The 27,823-nt window shown below is 38.2% G+C and overlaps 1 protein-coding gene across 4 annotated transcripts in view; it reads right to left on the bottom strand.

Annotated features, from left to right (window-relative positions):
• The window catches only part of LOC144972574 (uncharacterized), a 40,772-nt gene extending 18,525 nt beyond the window's left edge, over positions 1–22,247 (bottom strand). Inside the window, exons 1-2 of one of the 4 annotated variants that reach the window (XM_078913944.1) lie at positions 22,084–22,247; positions 1,913–2,924 (exon numbers count right to left, since the gene is read on the bottom strand). In XM_078913944.1, coding sequence (XP_078770070.1) covers positions 1,913–2,900 — 988 coding nt within the window. In that variant the 5' untranslated portion in view covers positions 2,901–2,924; positions 22,084–22,247. Of the gene's footprint in view, positions 1–1,912; positions 2,925–3,758; positions 3,846–5,741; positions 5,810–15,625; positions 15,786–22,083 lie in introns of those variants that run through there. The other 3 variants (XM_078913943.1, XM_078913946.1, XM_078913945.1) reach the window with 3 other exon arrangements.
• Between the last annotated feature and the right edge of the window lie 5,576 nt (positions 22,248–27,823).

Below are 27,823 nucleotides of genomic sequence, written 5' to 3'. Positions count from 1 at the left end.
AGTGATTGGTTGCTAGGACTGTTAGATCTGAAAAGTACTTTGCTATATAGATTATCGTCCTATTCAAATGTCAGCAAGCAATTGCTGTCGTCTATATAGCACTATAGAAACCGGGATAAACTCCGGCTCCATAGCTCTGATTACTTTACTTCACAGACACAAACACACACATACAAAGAAAGAATGCGGATGTCTCTGTACATGTGTTGTTTGTGTGTGTGTGTGTGTGTATATATAAAACCCATTTGTGTTTGTGTTTGTGTGTGCATACAACCCATTTACTCAACATTTTAACACAGAACAATTTTTATTGCCTGCTCACTGCAATCTCTCCTGATTTTTCTATGAAAATTTAACTTTGAACCTATAACTTAAACATTGATACGCTATTCTGCAAGATCTTCATGAGTCGCACCTCAATGCACGATTCTTCTGTAATGTTGAAGGGCAGCACAGCATTCCAGGGCATACATCGCCTTGTGGACCAGTCTACTGGGCATCATATCCTGAGTATGTGTGATTTTAGTACTTGATTTACTTTGCTGATAACCAATAGATGGACAATTAAAATTGTCCTTTTTCAGCAGCCAATTGGAAGCGGACAATTGAAAGAAATTGGTTGGACTCTACACGGAGAGAAAGCAGTTTGAGGGACATGAGATGAGACTGCTGGAGACAGTGAGGGTAGAGCAAATGTGAAATGAATTGACAGTAATTTGAAGCGCTGCTATTAGATGTCAAATAAGGCTCTTGCAAACAGGGATCAATCAATTATTTTGGTCATAAATGGCATTGAAAAATCTCTTTCTTTTTTTTTTTTGCCAATGTTTTTAGAGAGGACACTAAGACCATTTCCAATTTGAAAAACAGGCATTTAGAGTTACATTTAAAGAGAAATTATTCTGATTTAACAAATTGTTTGTTTGTTTTGTTTTTAAGGGTTTTACGGCGCTTGCAACACATTTAGGTTATATCAGCGCCAGTAAAAAGGAAGAAAATGGGACAGTACCCAAGAAAAAGTAAGACATAGGGGAACTGGGAATAAATAGGGATCAGATGTAGATTCCAAGAGCATACCACCAATGCACCTAGAGATCACCTATAAGTCTCATCCAGACACAAGCACAAAATCCAACAAAGAGGAATACACTCAAATGCCTACATTATACATTAAAATAACAATAATACATTACAGAGAGATGATTTACAAGGAAAAAAATATCATCTCCCAAAACAATAACTGTGCATTTGACTGTTTCCCTCCCATCTAGGACTCCGGCCAGGGCCAGGACAAAACCAAGTAATATCATGCCAAGACAAAGACAGAAAGCAAGTTGGAAAACAGATATAAGGGGATAGAAGACAATGTACCCCCCTACCCACTATGGGAGGTCAGGATCCCCACCCAGGATTTAACAAATTAGCAGGCATTTAGGCAAAACGGGCACCAAGCCAGTGGGCATTTAGGTGATCACCACAGTGTTACCATATTATTGGTGCCACTGGCAGAACGATGCATAATCTTATAATGAAGACAAACAACATCAAGAGGTATGGTCCATGTCTGGATGAATGACAAGTATTGTAAAAAATTTGGCACATTAAAAGGTTGAGACAGAATTTTTTCAACACTGCTCTCCTTCCTGACAGACAGTAGAAAAGATTTTAAATAAATAATCCAACTTAATAAAAACTTACTGTTGACTTGCAAAAATTGAGGCAAGCATAAAAACTGGTGATAATATATTGAATGTAGTCTAGAGATTGTGGATTTAATGTATTGAAATATATGAAAGAAATTTTGTAGTCAACTCTAGCTCCAACATGACACCTAATGTAATGATTTCAGCATAAAAACTGAAAGAAAATTAACCTTTGCACGGCTGTCTCTAAGCAGAATAAAATGGCTTACCTGAGTCAAGACTGGTATTCTTTATCTTATTATCAATGAAAGCAGATCCACATTCGTTTTTAAGCATTTCAGCTGGTGATGAAAGGGATTCATTTTCATTATTGCTTTCACTACCAGAATTCTGATGACGTTTCCGCACTACATGAGGTGAACGACCCTTTTGTATCTTGCCTTTATTGTCAACTTCTCCTGCATCACTGTCACTGTCACAATTTTCAGAATCTCTGTGATAGCTTAACACTACAGTCTGCGTATGACTTTCTTCTTCATCATCGTCATCACTGTCACTGTCACACACCCTGGTGGTTGGATGGCCAGAAGGTGATGCAGGCATTTTACTCTGGTGAGTTTTTTCTTTGTCACCATTGCAACTTTCTTCACTGTCAGAAATTATAATTGTTGAATGACCCAGTTTTGAAGTCGGTGTTTCTCCCTGAATAGATGTGTCTTTATTCTCAACAAAACCAGCATCGCTGCTGATATCACAGACTGAAATTGGTGAACAACACACATACTTTTCTTCTAAGGGACTTTTAACACCTTTACTGATAGTGATGTCACACATGGATTTATCAGAGCCTTGGTGAAATCTTGAGGTTATATCCGGCAAACACTCTGGCATTGATAATTGTTTGTCTTCCTTGTGAATTTTGTCTTCTTCAACAAAATCATTAGTACCACTGCCATCGCTTTCATTGGGTTCAGCAACAGTTGACAGGCTGATAAAATCGCAATTATAAACCGGTGGTTTCTTAGCTTCTATCTTTTTTGTTGAGCTTTTTTTAGTTTTCTCTCGTATATAATTTCTAACTTTAACTTGAAATGATGGCTTCACAAAGTCTAAATCTAATTTGTCTTTGTTACCAGCTGATGTTGTTGGTGTTAAATTATCTGTCACCGAATCAAAATGAATCTGACTGTAAAGTGCCACCTCCAATTCTGTCTCATCCACTTCGTCCTCATTTGAAAACAACCAATCGCTCTCCATTGCTCTGTCAGGTGGATTATATATCTGTGGAGTTCAAGTAAAGATAAAAGAGAGAATCACAACACAGTCAAATTTAAAATTGAGCTCATCATTTTAATAGGTATATGATAAAAATTACATATATATGTTTTGTCATTCTTTCACTCATTTACTATAATTTCAATGACCAGTAGTTGATCGAAGTGGCAATTCAGATGAGTCTGAATAGTCTCCTGTATCTATTCGGACTCAAACTCCATTGTGTGCAAACACAAAGAGGGGAGGGAGGGGGGGGGGGGGTTGGGGCAGAGGGTGGAAGGGATTGGTGCACAATGATTTTTCTTTGTCTTGATCTTATTTGGACATTGTGTTATGTTGTAAAAAAAGCTTTTCCTTTAGACCACAGTTACTTTGACTGACTTTTGTTCCTTTCGAAGAGATCAATTTTATGTTTGTCACAGTAAAGATTGTTCACAATTATCTTATTAAATTTTATTTTATTAAGAACTGAATTCATCTCACTCCAGTTATATTTCGGTAGGCTTAGATAAACTTTACCTTCTAATATTAGATCGTCTTTCCTTTTATAGCCTTCCCTCGAATTAATTTCTAATTAGTGAATACTTTTCGTTCTACATTCTGTCACGTAGCCACTTATTATAAAAGCTGATAGGTCTAACATTCGACACTCACTTTCTCTCCACAATCTATGCCGGACGGCCAGTCACTCTATTCCTATATATATATTGTAAGATTTTTATCTTTTGGGACTTTGTAGATATTATATCTACACCATTAAGACGCCGGAGCTTTTAACTTTGATTGTATAATCTTCAAGGATCAAACCCAAGCCCGCTGTACTACATTATAACTCCTTACCAGTTGCCTGGAAGTGGAATTTTACGAGTCCAATCCTGTTATCAGAGGAATAGATCATCCAAGCCCATCAACTGCCTGGAAACGTAAACTTATGAACCTGACATATTATTATAAGTTACGTAAAATATTCATATCTCTATTTGTAACTGCCACGATCACTGTTTATCTCTTTTAATTAAATTTCATCATCATTTTTATTTCATTGTAAACAAATCGTTAATTGTTTTTCATTTATAGTAACTAGTAAATTCTGGGGCCTCATTCTACATATATCTTTATGCATAGTCGAGTAGCTCTTTACTCACTTGAGACCATGACATTTTGGAGGGGACACATATAAAGAATTGAATTTATTTAGTTACTTATATCTATTTCATCTAACTTTAAAGTTTAAATTGTAAAACTCTTAATTGCCCCACTTGATCATATTTTAATTGAACTCCCTATTTACAGGATTCATTTTTTTTTCTTTTTCATTTCTTCATTTAAATGGAATAGCAATTTATCCATTCATTCTTTCATTCAAATTGAATAGCATTTTATTGATTCATTCCTTCATTCATTTATTCATTTATAAATTATTCATTCATTCATTTTTCATTCATTTATTTATTCATTCATTCATTCATTCATCCATTCATCCGTTTATTCACTCATTTATCCAATCATTCATACATTTATTCCTCCCTTCATTCTTTCATTCATACATTATCCATTCATTCATTCATCTATTCACTCAGTTTTTCATTCATTCATTCATTCCTTGTCCACTTTGTTATTATATCACTCATTTCATTTTGTTGTTTGCCTCATTCATGAATTGTTTTCAATATGTTTACATTCCATAACGATTCATTCACCTGTCATCCAATCACTCAGTGTTGTGAACACATTTTGTAACTATTGTAAATCTTACGATATTTTATTGTTTTGTATTTCAGACATCACTGTTAAACACTCTTCAATGCCTAATTACAATTGTTGAACAACCATTGAACAAGAGAGAGGTCCCAGCCACGAACTGAGTTGGTAAATATATCCTTCATTATTCTCTTTTACATGAGTTGGGCATCACATAGTAACTATAGACATCGTGATTTGTTTTGCATAGTGATTTGTTTTAAATGCATTTTTGGCATACTACTGTTACCGAAAACCACTTATATATTATGTTCTGAAAAGTGAGTCTTTAAAAACTAAATAATAATAAAAGGAGTCTACTAGCCGTCGTGTTATATTTAGTGATAGATAACTTGGGATTATTTTGGCATCCTATTATTGTTATCACACTCTAGTATATTAGCGTCATTGCGAATAATTGTACACAAACTAACGACGAGTCACACACATTGGTGATACATTTTTCGTAGTAACATAGTTTAGAGTACACGCGATTGACACATTGTTATTGACACAAGTCATAATAACTCCGCATTGTATTGACACATTGCTTTATAAGATATAACGATAAAAGGCATCAAATTCAACATACATAATAAGTTGAAATAAGAGAGAGAGATTTCTAAAAATAGAACAGTTCATTCCAGTAAGTGTAAATAAATAAAACAGTCAGTAACAGTATCCTGTCAATATAATATATATAAAATATCGTAACTAATTTATTAAAACATGGAAGCATATAAAAGATACTTAAGTCTCGCAAAGGACTTAGAAATACCCCAGGAAAGAATATTTTCATGGTGCGAAGAGAAAATAAAAGAAGAAAAAGAAGAAAGAATTCGTAGAGAAGAAAATGAAGAAAGAATTCGTAGAGAAGAAAACGAAGAAAGAATTCGTAGAGAAGAAAAAGAACGAGAAGAAAGAGCCCAAGAAAGGGAACTAAAAAGGCAAATAGCTTTAGCAGAAGAAGAAACCAAAAGGACCCAAATGATGCTGGAAATTGAAAAAACAAAAACCGGTCATGAAAGAAAACATAATAATAGTGATGAATTTTTCGTGAAACTTCCACGCATGCCAACATACGATGAACGCTCAGACTGTCTAGAATCCTTCTTACACCGATTCGAAGTTCAGGCTAAAGGTTATCGTTGGCCAGAAAGCAAATGGGCCACAGCCTTGATTAACTGCTTATCTGGAGAACCGCTAAAAGTTTTCTATACCTTAACAACTGAAGATGCAGATGATTATGGTAAAATTAAAGACGCTCTACTAAAAAGATTTAGATTAACGGAAGATGGTTACCAGGAAAGGTTTCACACTGCAAAACCGGAAAGTGGAGAAGACTTTAATACATTCGTTAACCGAATTACTCAATTTCTAAATCGGTGGCTTGAGTTGGCAAACGTAAAACAAGACGACTTTGCAGGCCTTTACTATCTCACGCTGAAGAATCGAATCTATCAAGCTTGCAACCCAGATTTAGTCGCATTCTTTAAAGAAAGAAAGCCAGAAAACTTGGACAAATTAAAAATCTACGCAGAAAACTTTAACAGCGCACATCCATTGACACCCCTTAGCAGAACATTGAAGGAACCATACTACGCTGCTGCTGCTCAGAGTCCAGGTACACCTAAAGTTCAGTACTCAAATAGGACGAGCCGATCAATCACTCGGAACACGCAAGTGAAACAGGATGACCATAGTAACAAACCATGGAACAAACAGTTCAATAGAGACCATAGCCGACCCTATCAAAACAAAACAAGAAATAGCACTGACAATAATACTGAGTATAAGAAAACCAACAAACCTATAATTAAATGTCAATATTGTGGAATGAAAGGCCACACAGCAGACAAATGTTACAAAATCGTGGGATATCCAAAAGAAACTGCAAATGCATCACTCCAAACAGGTGTAAACAATCAGACACGAGTAATGTCAGGAGAAAATATAAATGTGTATTGCGTGAAAGGTATGTCACTTTTAACACAAACTCACAAATCAGGATCGCTATTTTTTTGTGAAGGCAAAGCTAATGGAACTGATTGCAAAATATTGAGAGACACAGGATGCAGTACAGTAGGAATAAAAGCATCTTTGATCAATGACGAAGACAAAACTGGAAAAACGGTACAATGCATCACATTCAGTGGCACAGTCGAAACCTTTGAAACAGCTAATGTGTACATAGAAACCCCATACTATACAGGAATAGTGGAATGCTGTATACTTCCCAACCCCGTCGCTGATGTTATTGTTGGCAATATAAAAGGTCTTAAAGACAACCCAACAGATGTAAAAGAATGGTCATTAACCCAAGAAACAGCTTGTCTAGCAGAAACAAGAAAGATGACTAAGACAACAGAGAAGCCAATGACTATTTCTCTAGAACCACAACAATTTGACAGGAACACGTTCATTGAAGAACAGAAAAAGGACCCGACTTTAACTTCATATTTCAATATCGCAAACAAAGGGACGAAATCAAAAGTTGAATACATCATTGAAAAAGATATTCTGTTCAGGTTACATAGGAAAAGAAACAAAATAGCTAAACAACTGGTCACGCCGAGTATTTACAGAAACAAAATCCTTGGAATAGCGCACGATTCAATAACCTCTGGACATCTTGGGAGCTCTTCCACATTGAAGAGAATATCCGAGAATTTCACATGGCCTGGAATTACTAAAGACGTCCGAGAATATGTGAAATCTTGTGACACATGTCAAAGAAGAGTCGCAAAAGGCAGAATACCGAGATTGCCATTAGAGACAACCCCAGTTATTGAAAAAGTTTTTCAAAAAGTTGCAATTGACATTATAGGCCCTTTAACAAAATCAGATAGAAACCATACACACATACTAACACTAGTCGATTACGCAACCAGGTGGCCAGAAGCGATAGCATTGAAATCAACTACATCGGATCACATAGCTGAAGCATTGATGACAATTTTTACTAGAATAGGCATACCAAATGAGATACTGTCGGACAATGGACCCCAATTTACATCACATATGATGCATGAAACCATGAAACTCATGGGAATACAACACTCATTCACAACTCCCTACCACCCCCAAGCAAATGGTCTTTGTGAAAGATTTAATGGCACTCTAAAGAATATGTTAAGAAAAGTGTCAGCAGAAAAACCAGATGATTGGGACAGATACTTACCAGCAATCCTATTTGCATATAGAGAAATACCCCAAGAATCTACAGGCTACTCCCATTTGAGTTGATGTATGGACGATCACCTCGCGGCCCGATCAATATAGTAGCCGACATTTGTAAAGGGAATGAGGAGGACAATAACGAAATTATGTTTGCTTACGAATATGTAAGAAACCTGAAAGACAGAATAGAGGATACATGTAAGCTAGCACAGGAATCCGTCACTAAAAAAGCAGAGAAATACAAGGAATACTCCGATAGAAAAAGCAAGTCAAGAAAATTTGAGATTGGTGACAAAGTACTAATACTCTTACCCGATGACTCGAGTAAACTTTTAGCTACATGGAAAGGACCATTCAATGTATTAGCAGTACGATCTGGTGTTAATTACGAGATTCAAATTAACAACACAACAAAGACATTCCATGCAAACATGCTAAAAAAATATTTCGATAGAGACAGATTATCACAACCAATATTTAACCATGTTGAAGCTGCAAATGTAGGATTAATCATCGAAACTCACAGCGATGATGTCGAACTACAACACACCCCACAACACGGTAACTCTAAAAATAGTACAATTAACGACGTCACAATCAATCCTCAACTAAACGAATGTCAGAAACGAGAAATCAGGTCATTATTAGAAAAGTACCAGTCAGTCTTTACAGACGCACCCGGACATACAACATTAGTGGAACACGACATAAAGTTAACCACATCCACCCCTATCAACGTGAAAAACTATCCTATTCCATTTCACGCACGAGAACAAGTTGAAAAGGAAGTTAAGGATATGCTAGATACAGGAATAGTTAGATATTCTTCAAGCCCATACTCATCACCAATAGTAGTAGTGAAAAAGAAAGACGGATCGATAAGCTTATGTATCGACTTTCGCAAATTAAATGAAGCAACAGTATTTGATGCAGAACCAATACCAAATCAAGAGAATTTATTTGCTGCCTTATCTCAAGCAAAATACATGACAAAATGTGATCTTTCTAGAGGTTACTGGCAGATTCCACTGAAAGAATCATGTAAGAAATACACAGCATTTCAATCACCATTAGGATTGTTAGAATTTAACTATATGCCATTTGGATTATCGACAGCCGCATCGACATTCCAAAGAATGATGCGTATGTTATTAAAAGACATCCCGTCTACACTCTCATACTTCGACGACGCATGTATTTTCTCAAACTCATGGACTGATCACATGACAACCTTAGAATTAGTGCTTGAAGCATTAAAACGTAATTCTTTAACAACAAAACCGTCAAAAACAAGCGTTGCATTTTACGAAATTGATTTTCTCGGTCATACCGTTGGTCATGGGACACAGACACCCGAGACAGAAAAACAAACAAAAATCGCAAAATTGCAACCACCTAAGACAAAAAAAGAAGTACGCAAAGTACTTGGGCTCCTAAATTTTTACAGGAAATACATTTACAACTTCGCGCACATCGCGACACCGCTAACAAATCTGACAAAGAATGGGTCACCGAACAAAATTGTTTGGACAGAAGCGTGTCAGAATAGCTTTAACCAATTAAAGGCATTACTCTGTTCAGAACCAATTCTTAAATTACCCGACATATCAAAAGAATTTGTTGTAAGAACTGACGCGTCTGATAAGGGCATCGCAGGTGTACTATTACAGGAGCATGAGGGAACTCTAATGCCTTGCTTATATGCAAGCAGAAAATTATTGGACAGAGAATCACGATACTCTGTAATAGAGCGTGAAGGACTGGCCATCGTCTTTGCTTTAAAGACATTCAGCAGATATCTACTGCTAAAAGAGTTTGTGGTCGAAACGGACCATAAACCACTCACGTACATAAGAAATAACAAAATGAATAACAGTAGAGTACTAAGGTGGAGTCTATTTTTGCAAAATTACACTTTCAGTATCTCTCACATACCAGGTTGTGAAAATATTCACGCCGACCTACTTTCTCGATTAGTGTAATGACGTGAGAAGGGTATAACTTAACCTCCCATGCATACTGTTAGTTACCTCGCAAACTATGCCAAATCAGAACGCACAAATTCGATAATTTTATTTGTAAACATGATGACCCAACTTAATGTAACATTGAGTATTGTTTGGATATATATACCATACCCATTCATGATTTGGGAAATCTTCTCTTTATCTATTATTGTTATGAATTTTAACTCATTTATGATTAATAATTGAAATGTCAATATTTCATTTACATTTTCATTCATTTCATTTAGTAAATTACCTTCATATCATCGACTTTAATCATGCTTCATTGCCATCATTATTGTTTATCACAATGATTTGTAATCACATTGCCATCATATTGTTTATCACAATGATTTGTAATCACAATCTTTCATTGTTATTGTCACCCATTCATATACCTACGTTAATATAAACATTTCCATGTCTAGTTAATAAATAATTTAATTGTAGCACAAATCATAACAATGGATTAATGCTAGAGTATCATGATAGTAAATTTACTTCCGTTTGTAAAATCTATCTTTCCCATAATGGTTAAAGAGTATATTTTAAACGTGGGTGGGGGGTGTCACAGTAAAGATTGTTCACAATTATCTTATTAAATTTTATTTTATTAAGAACTGAATTCATCTCACTCCAGTTATATTTCGGTAGGCTTAGATAAACTTTACCTTCTAATATTAGATCGTCTTTCCTTTTATAGCCTTCCCTCGAATTAATTTCTAATTAGTGAATACTTTTCGTTCTACATTCTGTCACGTAGCCACTTATTATAAAAGCTGATAGGTCTAACATTCGACACTCACTTTCTCTCCACAATCTATGCCGGACGGCCAGTCACTCTATTCCTATATATATATTGTAAGATTTTTATCTTTTGGGACTTTGTAGATATTATATCTACACCATTAAGACGCCGGAGCTTTTAACTTTGATTGTATAATCTTCAAGGATCAAACCCAAGCCCGCTGTACTACATTATAACTCCTTACCAGTTGCCTGGAAGTGGAATTTTACGAGTCCAATCCTGTTATCAGAGGAATAGATCATCCAAGCCCATCAACTGCCTGGAAACGTAAACTTATGAACCTGACATATTATTATAAGTTACGTAAAATATTCATATCTCTATTTGTAACTGCCACGATCACTGTTTATCTCTTTTAATTAAATTTCATCATCATTTTTATTTCATTGTAAACAAATCGTTAATTGTTTTTCATTTATAGTAACTAGTAAATTCTGGGGCCTCATTCTACATATATCTTTATGCATAGTCGAGTAGCTCTTTACTCACTTGAGACAATGACAATGTTATTATTAATAGTGGAAAGGATTGGTGCACAATGTTTTTTCTTTGTCTTGATCTTATTTGGACATTGTGTTATGTTGTAAAAAAAGCTTTTCCTTTAGACCACAGTTACTTTGACTGACTTTTGTTCCTTTCGAAGAGATGTAACTCCTTTCTTTTTATTCTTTAATTGGACTTCCAATTAATTGATCTATTGATTTTCTCCTTCTCGTCAAAATAAGAGGGTTTATAGTCACTTCAATTGTCATTTTCAGTTGGATCAATTTTATGTTATTATTAATAGTTAAAATACAAACAAACTCAAAACAAAACAAAGAAAAACAATAAAAATACAAATAAAAGGCAACCACACCGACACCACACTGCCATGGGAGTCCGGTCCAAATGAACTAATAGTATGTTTATTGCACATGAGCATTGGAATTTGAGTCCAAATAAAGCCATGAGAGACTATTCAGACTTGAGTTTAGTTTGAATAGCCGCAGCCGTACCAGTAGCCAGTAGTTGATTGTTGGCTGGGCTGGTTAGTCATGACGACATTGTCATTGTCATTGACAATTCAATCACAATCCTCCACTCTTTGATTGTTACTATTGATATGATTTCCATCCACATCTAGCCACATTCACCATTCCGATTTTTTCAATTACCTCTAGTTTGTGTGTGTAGCTAACCTGTTGTGGGGAAGATTATTGTGATAGGTTGTTGTTGTTGTTGTTGTTGTTGTGAGTGTTTGTCATGTCATGACTGTCAGTGTCTCGATCGAGCTGTTGTGAGTAATCTTCATGTGGTGTTCGTTCGCTGTCTCCCGCGTAAACGTGACGTCATCATTTCTACCCTTTAAAAGCTCGCGACACCTTTCATTCTTTCTCTCGACTATCTACAGCCTTATTTGAAATAGACATATCAACTATCTTCGCCCATCGTTGTATCTGCTACTAAGATCCGATCCGCCATACTTTTGGTATGTTATAAAAATCAGGCTAGACCGGGACGATTCCCGAAGTGCTCTAGAGCAGTTTTTAACCGCCCATATATGTCCTTTACATATATGGAGAACGCCCACTTCGGTGGAGACTTTTTCTAAACTTTTTCCTTATTTTTTACATCGTGAACGAGATTGGGAAATCCGTTCACGACAATTGGCGCTGCGACTAATTTCCGAACCCTGCCATTTTTAAAGTGTATGGTAGCACTCAGTGCACGGGAATTGACTTCTTCAAGGTAAAGAGTTCTTGTAAACAAATCAGAATTATGAATCTAAAAACTTGTTTCATCTGATTGTGTTGTAAGTGTAGCGCCTTGAATTGAGTTCCCCTGGTTTAGTTGTGTTTTTTCATTGCTTAAACCAGAGAGGAAAGCCGTTTATAGGGGTCGGCAATTATTTTTGAATTGGCGAAATTAAGATCTCAGCTCAGCTCAATTTTTTCATCGAGACTTCGAGCTCAACTTTCGTTTATTTTTGCCAATAAAATTGTGCAATTGTGATTTCTATTCAACAAAATGGAGCAAAATTGGTGAGTACAATTCAATAATTTTACTTGAAAGTGCATGAGGGCTTAATCAATTCACTTCAAAGAATTAGCCTGGTGAACCATTATTGGGGTCATGGTTTTCACTCCCGCACTGATGTCTCAACTAAGATTGGAATTCATCAACCTGCATGTGAGCTAAATTATTTGCATGTCTATTTAAATACTTTCCAATATTTGACATCAACAATACTATTTCTGTGAATAATATACAAATAATTGGCGCCAAGATTGTTGCTTAACAATCTCACTGTGCTTTTCTAAACAAAAGGTAACAGTAACAGTCAGTATCATCTGTCTTTATTTAGATGATCAAAGTCAAAGCTTAGGCAGCCATGTAAAAGTGTTTCTACTCACCAAACACAGAAACTATTTTCCAGCTTTACACGCTCCTAAACCCCCTATATATTGGATGTTTCTCTGAACTCTTTACATCCAGACTCTGTAAACATATCCACTTGCCTTAGACACCTGGTCAGTGTCTAAATAGGATAAGAACCACCTCTAACTCTAACCCAGTGATTAAACAGTGAAAATAGTGAAATCTATCAGCTGTGGTGTAGAGATTGTATTCAAGTGAGAAGGGATCTGAGAGTATTCCAAGTTTACAGACTTTATCATTGCTTTAATTGATTTGCATCAACTGGTCTGTCACTTTAACTGAAATAAATAATTATCATATTTCAGTTTAATCCAAAATGGATGCAAAGATAATGATTAATGTCATTACTGCTAAGGACCTTTTAAGGTCATCTCATATAAGCAAGCCTTTGGCTAAAACCCTGCTTGACATTCGAGCACGTAAGGGTTTACTCACTAAGGAGGATGTGATAGATAAGATCAGTAATGGTGACATGTTAGAACTTTTTGATTTTTCGGTTTCCGAATCGTGCATTTTTGAGAAACCAGGTGAACATGCCCCTGGTACCTCTCGCGACAGTTCCCCAAATAAAATGGATTCGAATGATAATGCGTCTGGTGCTGGAGACAGACGAAGGGAACTGTCTGCGCAGCAGACCCCATCTAAAGCTGCAGGTTCGTATCCTGAACATGACACTACTAGCAATCCTCAAGAAGGTGCTAGTAGTGTTGCGAACCCGACATTTTGTAACAATGCGAAACGCACCATTCGTAATGCGTGGCACGATCAGCCTACCGAAGACCATTACCCAACATCCTTTTTGGCATCCGACCGCGAGCGGGTTCCTTTCGTTCATGAAGCTAAATTTTGTCAAAATTACATGGACAAGGTGCCTTACTCTGAATGTCCTGAATCTATAACTCACACATTGGACCCACCCTCTCAAGATTTCTCAAACAAGGGTCTCACATCAATGGGCCCGCAAAGAGAGGATTGTGGATATGCAAGAGACAAAGTAAGGCAAACCCCCCGGCTACCACGAAGAAAACCATCTATGAGAAGAACCTTAGAACAGGAGGATGCTCTAATTGAGGCAAGCATGCACAGGGAAAGACGAGGATGGAGGGATGAGACTAGTTACATGCATTCCTACGAGGCCCCACCTGCGGATCGCAATTCCACGGATCATTATGGAGATATGAGCAGTGGAGGCCCACTTATGCCACCCCCGTCCAAGGTACAGCTGCCTAAATCTATCTCTTTCAATGGGACAAAAAGATGGGATACGTTTGAATATAATTTTCAGAACTTTCTGAATTATCATAATATTCAACATCTCCGTGACCAACTATTTTTCCTGGGCCTAGCCCTGGAAGGAAAAGCAGCGGATTATCTCTCACGGATCCATCAGTCGATAGTCTTTACAGACATACGAGATGCATATGACACCCTGAGAAATCGATTTGGTGGTCAGCAGCTACAACATGCAACTCTGATACAATTCAACAGCACTACGCAGGCTGAAAAAGAAGATGTCTTAGACTATGTTGACAAGCTATGGGAGTTGGCACTGCAGGCATTTCCTGGACAGTCCCCCCGCAATTTAGAGTCCCAAGTGGTAGCCCATTTTATAACAGGACTATATGACGTGAAGGCAGCCCAATATATTGCATGTCAGGAGTGCACCACGATGGACCAAGCCCTGAGAACATATAAGCTTTTTAAAAATTCTCAGCAAGTTGGTTGGCGTGCACGAAAGGATAGACCAAGTACCAGCAACACCGTGCGGTTCAGAGAGCCCTCTATCCAAGCGGTGAATGTGTACGATGAAGAATCTGGGTCAGAATCTGAGGAATTGGAAGACTATAGCCAAATTAGAGCAGTGACTCGCAACACGAGCATTAAGACAGCTGGTGCACAGCAGAAGACTGAGATGAGTGTTGAGGCAATGTTCAAAAAGATGTTATCAATGCATGAACAAACCCAAAGTAAATTAGACACTCTCATTACACTCCAAAGTCAAGTCTTGGAAGTTATGCAAAGAGGCGCTCGACGTGCCCAGCCAAGATCCCGCTCCAATTCCCCATCATCAAGTGCCTGTTTTTCATGTGGAGGTCAAGACCACTATGCTAGAGACTGCTCCATGAAAGGTCGCCCAAAGGAAGACAAGGCGCCAAACGGGCAGGGATCAGTTTGAGCCCGGAATTGATGCCAGTTCAAGCAAGGGCAATTAAAGAGGACCCAGTTTTTGAGGCACAACACAGATATAAGACTATGAGCAATTTGTGCCCCTATTCTTCTGACTGTACGAATTTTATGAAACATGAAGAAACTAAGGAAAACCTTGCCCAGCAGACCAACAACGGAAGCCACAATGTATATCGGTCTAGCCAAGATCCAGAACAGATTGTGAAACCTTATTTTGATGAGGAATGTATCTGTATTGCAAGGTTACAGTCAGAATCTGCCCTTAAAGTGCAATGTACAATTGAAAACGTCCCTGTACAAGCAGTGGTGGATACTGCAGCAGATGTTACCATCATCTCTGAGAACACCCATAACAAAATCCTACCTACCCCCACTTGTACGAAGTCCATGAAGATGTTTGCAGCAGGAAAAGATCAAAGCTTCTCTGCAAAATTAGTGGGGCCACTACACTTGCGATTGGGAGAGATTCATCTGCTAACTCATATCTATGTTGCTCCCATTTTCGACCCAATGCTATTAGGAATAGACCTGCTGAGGAAATTAAGGGCAAAGATTGATGTGGAAAAACAACAATTATTTTGTCAAAATCAAATTATTCCTCTTGCAACAAATTCAACTGAAAATGTAAGTCCCAAGTGTGACATGGCACAAACAGGTTTACCAGTGGATGATGGAAACCGAATAGCTATAAAGATTGCCATTCCCCACAAATTGATCATACCAGCCCAGTCAGAAGTAATCACTAATGTTGAGTTAGACTATTTGCCCAATTCACCATTTATGTACCTGGAACCATATAGAAATCTGCCAATTTCTGTGGGCCATACCCTGCACGTAACCAAACCAGTTGTTACAGTGTGCTTGATCAACACAGGTGATGAATGCTTCCTCAAAAAAGGGACGGAAATAGGACAGTTGCTTCCCCTGGAAGCAAGAGATATATTTGAGGGTGACGAAGATGACTGGCTGAATTTAACAGAAGTGGATGAACTCAGCAACCCCATGACAGAAGCGGAGGGGGAATGCTCCATATCAAGCACTTCCTGCCAGCCGATCCAACTACCAGACAAACTTATAGATCTCTGGCAGAGAGTTACGTCCACTCTGGGAGATGAGAGACTAGGTAAAGTTGAACAATTGCTGTGGGAATATCAAGACATATTTGCAGCCAGTGAATTTGACCTTGGTGACTTCCAAGCAATGCAACACCACATTGATACAGGAGATGCAAAGCCAATTAAACTAGGCTTGCGACGCACCCCCGTTCACTTTACCAAAGAAGAAGATGAAATGTTAGACAAGATGCTAAAAGCAGGGGTAATACAACCCTCGGCTTCAAGCTGGGCTGCGGCGCCTGTACTGGTACGGAAAAAAGATGGATCTGTTCGCTGGTGCATCGACTACAGGGCACTTAATAATGTTACCAAGAAAGATGTTTTTCCCCTACCTTTCATGTCTGAATGCATCGACGCATTAGAAGGTAACATATGGTATTCAAAGCTGGATTCCAATTCGGCTTATTGGCAGATCCCAGTCCATGAGGACTCCAAACACAAAACAGCATTCCGTACACGCCAAGGACTTTTGAGTTTAACAAACTCCCATTTGGACTGTCCAATAGCCCAAGTACATATTCCAGAGTAATCAACCTAGTGCTAAGAGGGTTAAACTGGAAAAGAGTACTAGCCTTCCTTGATGACACCCTGGTCCTTGGAAAATCTTTTGATGATCATTTATCAAACTTAAAACAAGTTTTTCAGCGCTTCCGACAATTTGGACTTAGATTAAAGCCAAAGAAGTGTGATCTGTTTCAACGAGAAGTTGAATTCCTGGGAAGGAAGGTAGGGAGAAATGGCCTGGAACTAACAAATGCTTCCATTGGAGTGATTGAGAACTGGCCCCACCAAAGTCAGTTAAAGATATCGAAAGATACGTGGGGTTAGTAAACTTTCACAGAGCATTCATAAAAGATATGGCAAAAATCATGGAACCACTTACCAGGCTGTTGAAGAAAAAGAAATTCTGTTGGGAGTCCGAACAGCAGCAAGCTTTCGATCAATCGAAGTCGATCCTATGTACCCCGCCTGTTCTAGCGATTCCCATGTCCCAAGGCCAATTTATACTGGACACTGATGCTTCTGATTTCGCTATAGGTTCAGAGCTCCTTCAAATACAAGAGGGAGTAGAGAGAGTCATAGCATATGGAAGTTTTACTTTAACATCCCAACAAAGGAACTACTGCACCACACGGAAGGAATTGTTGGCAGTTGTTAGATTTACCAATCAGTTCCGTCACTATTTATTGGGGAAAGAATTCATATTGCGCACGGACCATAGGAGTCTAACCTGGCTGATGAATTTCAAGAGACCAGAGGGTCAACTCGCTAGATGGTTAGAAGCGCTGAGCATCTTTTCCATGAAAATTGAATACAGGCCTGGGACCAAGTTAAAAAACGCAGATGCACTCTCCAGACCACCTAAAACCGACACACCTTGCCCACATTATGCAGACATGATAAACCTGAAGGATTTACCCTGCAGTGGATGCAATTACTGTACCCGCGTACACGGGATGTGGTCAAAATTCTCAGATGACATTGATGATGTTGTCCAGTTACCTATCATCAACCCTGAAATCAAAAGAGCACCCAGGTGTGAAGAGAGATTGTCATCTGGAATTCGCATTGTTGTCCGAGATCTCTCAAGTGCTTGTCCTCACAACCAGATCAATTCAGAAGAAATATTCACAAATACTAAGCAAGAGTGGAGAGAAGCACAAGCTGAGGACCCCAGCCTAGTGTTTTTGGTCAACTGGTTCAAAGACAAGACAATACCACGCCAAGCAGATCTCAAACTGGCAAATGCGGCACAAAAATTTTACTGGCTAAACCGTAACCTTTTCTACCTGCAAGACGACATCATATATAAAAGAGGTACGGATGAAAGAGACCTACTAGTGGTGCCCCCAAAGTTTAAGCAAGAGGTCTTAAATCTATGCCATAACATTCCCAGTGCAGGACACCAAGGATTGCAACGAACGAAATTGAGGATTAAGGGATCCTATTTTTGGCATAAAATCTCAAGGGATGTCCAACAATATGTTCAAGGCTGCTCATTATGTAACCAAAGTAAACATAGAAATAAAAAACATCGGCACCCCTTGGTACAGAATCATGCAGGTATACCTATGGAAAAGGTACATATTGATTTTCTTGGGCCCTTGACGAAGACACGCAATGGTAATGAGTTCATCATGGTGATCATCGACCAATTCACGAAGTGGATTGAGTGCATACCCTTACCATCACAAGGAGCCGAAATCACTGCAAGAGCAGCCGTGAATGAGTTCTTCTCTAGATTTGGGTACCCCTAGAAATAGTATCAGATCAAGGAAGAAATTTCGAGAGTAGCCTTTTTAAAGAAATGTGTCGGCTTCTCCACATTAAAAAGATGCGAACTACCGCCTATAGACCCTCAGCAAATGGCCAGGTAGAAAGGATGAACAAGACGTTGATGGCAGCAGTTAGAAGCTTTAGCCACTCGAAACCCAACACCTGGGATGAATATGTGCCACTAATTGCTTCTGCTATCCGCAGTTCAGTCAATCGACACACAGGCTACACTCCAAACAGGTTGATGCTAGGAAGGGAGCTGACAACTCCAAGTGATCTGGTGACACCTGGACCCGCAAGAGAACATGAACTCACTGAGGAGCATGTCATAAAATTACAAGAGAGCCTAGAGCTGTCTCATGAGACTGCTAGAAAAACCCTAAGGACAGAGCTTAAAAGGATGAAACGTGACTATGACCTGAATATCCACGTTCACACCTTCAAAAGAGGCGATGCTGTGTACCTCTTGAATAGGAAAGGTGGAAAAACAGTGTCAAAGAAATTGAAGCCAGTTTGGATTGGCCCCGCTATCATCATGACGGTTTTTTCCCCCTTTGTTTATCGAATTAAGCTCAAAAATAATGAACTGAAAGTAGTCAACCATGACAACCTAAAGCTGTGCACTGACTCCTCATTACCGAAATGGATAAACAAAGAACAGCAGTCCATAATAACGGGTAATGCCCTGACCTATTGCCTTTGCAATCAACCCGATGATGGTGATACCATGATCCAATGTGATAACTGTTTTGAATGGTATCACGGGCGATGTATAAATTTAACGAACCGACAAATGGCTCAAATAGGTCAATATCATTGTCCCCAATGCTCAATGTGAATGAAGTAAATTAACTAATCAATCTTCTTTTTATGCACAGCACCATGAACCGCCAGACTGAGTTCAAAGTCATCCAGCTGATGGCGGAATTTCAGGCCTTTCGGGACGCTCAAGACGCCCAGAAAGGAGGGGACAGACACAATGGCAGGCAAGGCAGAGGGAGAGGAAAGGGTAGAGGCCATACCTCCCCATCGGCCCGGGGTAGAGGCCACGCCTCCCAATCAGTCCGGGGTAGAAGGCATGGATCCCCAGCAGAACGGAGGAGAGGAAGGGGTAGAGGGTACACCTCCCCCAGGTACAACTCCCCACCAAAATACAGCTCCCCTGCCAGAAGAAACCGGTACAGGCCCTACCAAACCCATACCAGGCCAGAGGGTTCTAGGGACCACCGAAGAGGCCCAAAGCCTGCCTCACACAACGAGCCTGATGATACCAGGGGTCACCCCTCGGAACCACAGGCTAGACGACAGGCCCCTCGACCTCGAACGCCAGATGATACAAGGGATCATCCCTCTGAATCAATGGCGAAGAGGGAGAGCCACTCAGACAGCAGTGGGAATGGCAAGTCGGCCAGGAGGAATGGGGCTAGGCAAAAGCAATTCCGGCTGCTCAAAGAGGAGAATGCAGCACTCAAGGAGAGCCTAGCCCACATTCGGAATGACCTGAAGGAAACCCAGGCAGAACTGGCCCGTCTGAAGGGAGAGTTTAGGAGCTTTCAGCCTGACAAGTCAGCAGACTTAGATCTGCTCATGGACTTGTCTGAGCAAGAAGGTAAGTGTGTGGGACTTATTGATGCCCATTTCCATTTGGATCGATGGCACAAAGGGAAAAAGGGTCAAATTGACATGTTAGAGCAGTTACTAAAGTTCCATGTCAACCCCGCCCCCTCAGTTGATTTACCTATCCTGGGTGGGATGATAGTCTACTGTGACCCCATAAACTTTCCCCCCGAAAGCGAGCTAAGAGCGCTGAAAGGCAAATTTCTTAACTTTGGCATTGCCATAGGTATCCACCCTTCCCACGCCACTATGAACCGTAAAGCATTGTCTTATGCTATGAAGGAAGTCAGACGGTTGAGTCAAAATGACATTATCCAGGGGTTGGGAGAAATTGGCTTTGATTGGACGAAGAAGGGGACCCAAGAAGATCAGGAACATGTAGTGGGAACACTCATAACAGGTGCAAATCCCCTAAAACCAATAATTTTACATGTCAGAGGGGAAAGTTCTGATTATCTTGGAACCCGAGCATATATGCATTGTCTAGATTTTCTATCTAAGAGGTTAAGTAAAGAACAATTCCTCCAATTGCACTCCTTCTCAGGTAATGGTGTAGTTCTGGACAAGTGGCTCGGTAGGTTTCCAAATACCTTTTTCAGTTATTCAGGCTTAATAAAAACATTTAAAAGAGAGCAGCTAGAAGCAGTGAGGAAAACACCAATTAACAGACTCCTGCTTGAAACAGACTCCCCATATTTACCTTTCAATCCCCTGGTAAAGCGAAATCACCCACACTACTTAGGGGAATCTGCTAAGGCCATCGCAGATTTAAAAGGTTTAAGCTTAACTGACATCCTTGAATCCAATTTCATAAATTTTGAGCAAGCATTCAAGATACAAATAGATAAGGGAAGTACAGCATTCCACTCTGTCATTAAATACTAGCCTAAATATTAAGCTGCACAGAACAGGAATAATCCCTTTACTATTTTGCAGGCTCCTAAGGATACCTCTCCCTTCGTGTATATATATTGTACAGCCATACCCAGATGTGGATCCCTCCCCCTTTGTATATATGACCGTCCAGGAGGAAGAGTTCGCCCCTGAGGATTTATTTTTTTTTCGTGTGTTTAGTGTAAATATTCCCAACTACAAATTTTTATTGATTTTATTCAACATAATCTTCGGATTCTCACAAGGTAAGAATTTTCCTTTTTCCCCTTATGAATATAGCTATTGAAGTGATGCATGAATTAGAAGGGGGAGGAATGTGGGGAAGATTATTGTGATAGGTTGTTGTTGTTGTTGTTGTTGTTGTGAGTGTTTGTCATGTCATGACTGTCAGTGTCTCGATCGAGCTGTTGTGAGTAATCTTCATGTGGTGTTCGTTCGCTGTCTCCCGCGTAAACGTGACGTCATCATTTCTACCCTTTAAAAGCTCGCGACACCTTTCATTCTTTCTCTCGACTATCTACAGCCTTATTTGAAATAGACATATCAACTATCTTCGCCCATCGTTGTATCTGCTACTAAGATCCGATCCGCCATACTTTTGGTATGTTATAAAAATCAGGCTAGACCGGGACGATTCCCGAAGTGCTCTAGAGCAGTTTTTAACCGCCCATATATGTCCTTTACATATATGGAGAACGCCCACTTCGGTGGAGACTTTTTCTAAACTTTTTCCTTATTTTTTACATCGTGAACGAGATTGGGAAATCCGTTCACGACACTGTGATTTTTTAGCACATCACAATATTTCGATGCAGCATAACTTGTCAACAAAGGATTCCAGTTCCTGTCGGCGATGGCGATGTGGTGGACGTCCCCCCAAACATTTAATGGACACAACTATATTAAAGAAACGGTTACTTTACCTGCAAAACTTAAAAAGAAGGGTCGCCAGTCTCTTTTTACCCAACCATCACATTCCATTCACATATCCGCACGCTGCTTGATGCTCAACTATCAGCTTGGTTGTTGTTGTTTTGGAGCTCTTTTGATATGTGAAAATAATATAGGTACCTACATCGGAACAATCAATTGAAGTGACTACATAGAAGCAAAAAGAGTAAGCAATCCTTCGTCACCAGGAGACTCACATTTATTATGTTCGTGACGGGCTAAACCACCATTATTTTTTATTTCGTGCAATAAGTACCGCTCCCCCCCCCCTAATAAAACTTACCAGACAGACAAGACAATGGTCGCAAAACTCTAGCATCAGGGTTACGCAATTACATATATTTTTTGTTTGTGTGTTTTTAAGGGTTTTACGGCGCTTGCAACACATTAAGGTCATATCAGCGCCAGTTAAAAGGAAGAAAATGGGATAGTAAAAAGTTCTAGAATTACAATTAAAGCACCCAAGAATAAAGCAGACAAGGGGGAATTGGTTCAAATAGGGAACAGACGTAGATTCCAAGAGCTCACTATCAGTGTACTTAGTTTGAGATCACCTAAAATCTTGTTGTAATGATTAAACAAGAGATGGACTGAGAGGGAAGATCAAACTGAGGGCAACACCGACTTGAAACGGGAATGAATGCATTCAGTTTGTAGCCTAATAGACACATGGTTATTCTACAAGTTGATTGTGAATTCATGTAATTTGAATGATGAACTCCGAGTTACCGATCAAACTTTAAATGTGGAGCGAACTACTATGTGAGCCCAGATACTACCCAACTCTAAAGTTATCACTAAATTGAACAAAAGAATGTCCTTTGTTCGGAAACTTTCAGAATTTGACATAGACAACACTTTATGCACCCGTTTTTATAGATCTGTTTTGGAGACCGTGATTACCGTTATTAGTTTTTGTATTACAGCATTGAGTTGAAATGCCAGTATTTGTGACCTTAAGAAAATTGATCGGATAATTAATAAGGCCAGGAGTTATACTCACCTAATTTCAAATGTGGAAGAATTGTTCAAGAGATTTTGTAAACTGGAGAAAGTTATGAAGGATGGCGATCACCCCCTTTACAAATATATTAAGTTCTCCATGAGGAGCCGTCGTATTTTATCAATAAAAACAAAGATAACACGTCACCTTAGTTCATTTTTACAACATATTGTTTGAATTTTTAATGCTGAACTGTGTTTTAAATAAAATACTATTTAAAAAAAACATACACACACAAGCTAGAGGCCATAAGTAGTAGTAGTAGTAGTAGTAGTAGTAGTAGTAGTAGTAGTAGTAGTAGTAGTAGTAGTAGTAGTAGTAGTAGTAGTAGTAGCAGTAGTAGTAGTACAAGGATGAGCTGATATATAAGTACTGTTTTGTTCTAACATTTTTTCGTTTTAAACAGCTCGTACAAACATGAGACATGAAAAGAAAGCTTAGAATCTCAGCTACGTATCGTACTCTTTATTTTTCCACATATTCACAATCACGAGCAAGACGTAGAATCCCGGTGATTTTGCTCGTCATCATCGACGAACATTTGCCACTACCTCCAAATCACTGCTGTAACTGTTTCCATTCAAATACTTCTTGAGCTGGGGGAACAAGAAATAGATGGAGCAAGATCCGGACTAAATACAGGGCTAGGGTGTTGTAGGATCGGAAGTTTGAACTGAATTTGGCGACTAGTGTGGGGTCGCGCATTGTTGCATATGCTGCAATATCGAATTTCTACCACCTCATACCGTGCGAGTCTATTTTTGAGGGCTCGTGGAGGTGAAACATATAGTTTCGACTTCCCTACTTGTCCTTGTTCAAGAAATTCCATGTGAAGTATGCCTTCATTGTCCCATAAAATGGTAAACAAGATCTTTGAATTTCCCTGGGCTTGGAGAAGATTTATGCCTGTGCTCCATTGACTGTCAAGGAAGACTGATTTTTTTGGGGGATATTTTTCCTGTATTTTTTTCTTGCTTTGTCTGGCACTGTTTCATACACACTTTTTCAAATCTTTATCTTACACCAGTGCCTACTCCCTCATTACTAACTTAAACCTATGAATACCTTATTATACTGAATGCCATGGTGGCAATGCACAGACAAGCCAACTATAACTATAAGAAATCACTTCAGGTCTTTAAAAAATGTCAGGGACAAGACCTTACCACTAGTGCTCTGAAAACAACATGTGTGCTCAAAGGGACCTGTTCTAAAACCCACTCTTTAACTTATACATATGATGCCCAAACACTATATGCTCAAACCATAAAGTAACCTCATTTTTAAAAGTCGACCAGCATTCTAAACAATTCTGACTATTTCAGTGTTAGAAAAGGAAGATCATAGACTACACCCAAGACAAACAAATTTAGAGTTCAGCGCCTGTAACACTCTTAGCTCATAAATGCCAAAGAAAAGCGAAAATAAAGAACATCGTTATAAGCAAATCCCAGCAGCAATCTAATTGTCTGCCTTGCTTAAAATTTTCCATAGTTTCATATGAAGGATAGCATGAGGCGATATTATAAGTGAGAGACTCAGAGGGTTTCTAATATTGATCACTAAGATTCGTTTTGTTTTTGTTTTTAGTTTTTAAGGGGTTTACAGCGCTTGCAACACATTTAGGTTATATCAGTGCCAGTAAAAAGGAAGAAAATGGGACAGTAAAAAGTTCTAGAATTACAATTAAAGCACCCAAGAAAAAGTAAGACATAGGGGAACTGGGAACAAATAAGGATCAGATGTAGATTCCAAGAGCATACCACCAATGCACCTAGTTTGAGATCACCTATGTCTCATCCAGACACAAGCACAAAATCCAACAAAGAGGAATACACTCAAATGCCTACATTATACATTAAAATAACAATAAAACATTACAGAGAGATGATTTACAAGGAAAAAATATCATCTCCCAAAACAATAACTATGCATTTGACTGTTTCCCTCCCACCTAGGACTCCGGCCAGGGCCAGGACAAAACCAAGTAATCTCATGCCAAGACAAAGACAGAAAGCAAGTTGAAAAACAGATATAAGGGGATAGAAGACACAGTATGTACCCCCCTGCCCACTATGGGAGGTCAGGATCACTAAGAGAAATGACAGGAACCAAAAAATATTTTCATAATCTCATCTATATTTAAAATAAAACGAGGAAGAAAAAAAAAAGAAAAATTGTTGACATCTTTATTTCCCCCTTACAGAGAGAATTCCAGCCAGGATTGAGCAAAGTCAAGTCATTTTGCCCCAGGACAAGTACAGAAAGCTACAGAGAGAGGGGAACAAATTAGGGATATAGAAGAAGACAGCAGACCCAGCCAAACAGCCAATTAGTTGTATATCGAGTATTTCTTTCCTATTACCTGTATCCTGTATGATTATAAGAAATGTCTCAAAATAATTCCAACCAAAAATACATTCACATTTCACGATGATATTTATTTTAAGTCTCTATTAATATAAAACCAGTTTATAATTCTGGAATATTGTCGTGAATCATAGAGTAAGACAACCAAAAACAAATTGTAGGCAGTAAAATAACATAACTTTGTAACATAAAATACAAGATATTCTGGAATGTTATGCAACATGTATAATTCTTTTAACTTAGGGAAAAAAATGACACACCATATAAACATGTAAAATAAATAATGCATCCTCCAACACACAGTTTTAAATGAAATCAGGGTTGGGAAAAACAAAGTAAAGCCAGAGTGCTTATTTGGTCGGGATGGTAAAGATTATGAACAGAATTTTAAAAGTTAAAGCATTGAAAATGAGCATAAATAAATAAAGTTAAAGAAGAAAAAAAATCTTATAGGTAAACAATAATAATAATAAAATAAATTAATCAGACAAAAATCCTTCGATGTTTGGATTTTAAAAGCGACTCAATGGACATAAATTTGTAAGCAAATCGTTGTTTGTTTGTTTTGTTTTTAAGGGTTTTACGGCGCTTGCAACACATTAAGGTCATATCAGCGCCAGTAAAAAGGAAGAAAATGGGATAGTAAAAAGTTCTAGACTTACAATTAAAGCACCCAAGAAAAAGTAAGAAATAGGGGAACTGGGAACAAATAGGGATCAAATGTAGATTCCAAGAGCATACCACCAATGCACTTAGTTTGAGATCACCTATAAGTCTCATCCAGACACAAGCACAAAATCCAACAAAGAGGAATACACTCAAATGCTTGCATTATACATTAAAAATAACAAATATAATAACACATAACAGAGAGATGATTTACAAGGAAAAAAATATCATCTCCCAAAACAATAACTATGCATTTGACTGTTTCCCTACCAGTCAAGGACTCCGGCCAGGGTCGGAACAAAACCGAGCAATCTCACACCAAGACAAAGACAGAAAGCAAGTTGGAAAACAGAAATAAGGGGATAGAAGACACGGTAAGTACCTCCCTCGTTGTTTTGTTTGTTTTTAAGCGTTTTACAGTGCTTGCGACACATTGTGGTCCTATCAGCATCAGTAAAAAATGAAGACTATGGGGGAGTCCAAAGATTCTAGAATTACAATTAAAGGCGCCCAAGAAAAAGACAAAGGGCAAATGGTTCTAATGTGTATAAATGTAGATCCCAAGAGCATGCCATCAATGGACTTAGTTTCAGATCACCAGAAAGTCTCATCTAGACACCAGCACAGGATCCAACTAAAGGGAATACACTCAGATGTTTACAAGATTTGCTTACAACAAAATAATACAACTATCATTACATAAGAGAGATGATTTACAAGGGAAAAAAAATTGTCATCTCCCAAAACTAAAACAATACAGTACAAAAACCAAGTAATTCCATTCCAAGACAAAGACAGAGAGCAACTCAGAAAAAAAGATACAGGGGGAATAGATGACATATAGTAAGTGACCTACTGCCCACCATGGGAGGTCAAAAGACCCCACCAAAAGTGAGCAAATCCATCATGATACACAATATAAGTAAAGTTGTTGGAAAACTTTGTCCCGACAAATACCTAGTAAAACACAATATTTAATTTAGAAATGATAAATTGATAAATAATAAAAAAGGAATAAAGGAATTGCACAAATGTCACTGGAAACTGCTTTGGTATTGGTTTCTGACAAATGCTAAAAAATGGCTAGAGGGCATTTATCAACATTTGCTGAAATATTTGTTTTAGTCAAGAAAAACAAAAATTCAGACAAAATAACGACATTAATCAAAGGTTTCAGACAGTTGTTTTCATGTTACAATAGGTAACTTGTTTTCATTCGAATTTACGGGAAAAATATTGTGAGTAAAAAGTTGACTAGAATTTCGTCCATTCTGAGTTGACATATTTTAGAGTGATGCTAAAAATAAAGTATAGATAGTCAATAAATCTTGCTTAAATATCATTTTTATAGAAATTTGAAATAATTAAGTACAACAAATACAAGACACGAAAAACAGATTAGGATTAGTTGCAATCAACTTTTCTGACTTAGTAGTGCATCGACTGTGAATTGTTTACTTCTTATCGACTAAATTTGTTGGATAATTCATTCATCAAATCATATTTCTCAACAGCATGAAAGAATTTTTTTTAAACAAAAAAAAACAAAAAACCTATTAATTAATCAATTAATCACTCAAATCAAGTTTCTGAGAGAGTGAATAGTACAAATGGGATGAGATCTTATGATTTAGTATTAGCGGTGATTATTTAAAATTATTTGAAAACTG

Source organism: Berghia stephanieae, chromosome 5 (genome assembly GCF_034508935.2).
Source record: "Berghia stephanieae isolate SIO BIC M18660-M18661 chromosome 5, UCSD_Bste_1.3, whole genome shotgun sequence".
Classification (NCBI taxonomy): domain Eukaryota; kingdom Metazoa; phylum Mollusca; class Gastropoda; order Nudibranchia; family Aeolidiidae; genus Berghia; species Berghia stephanieae.
Note: the sequence above shows the minus strand (reverse complement) of the source record. Positions and strands in the feature narration are given on the sequence as shown.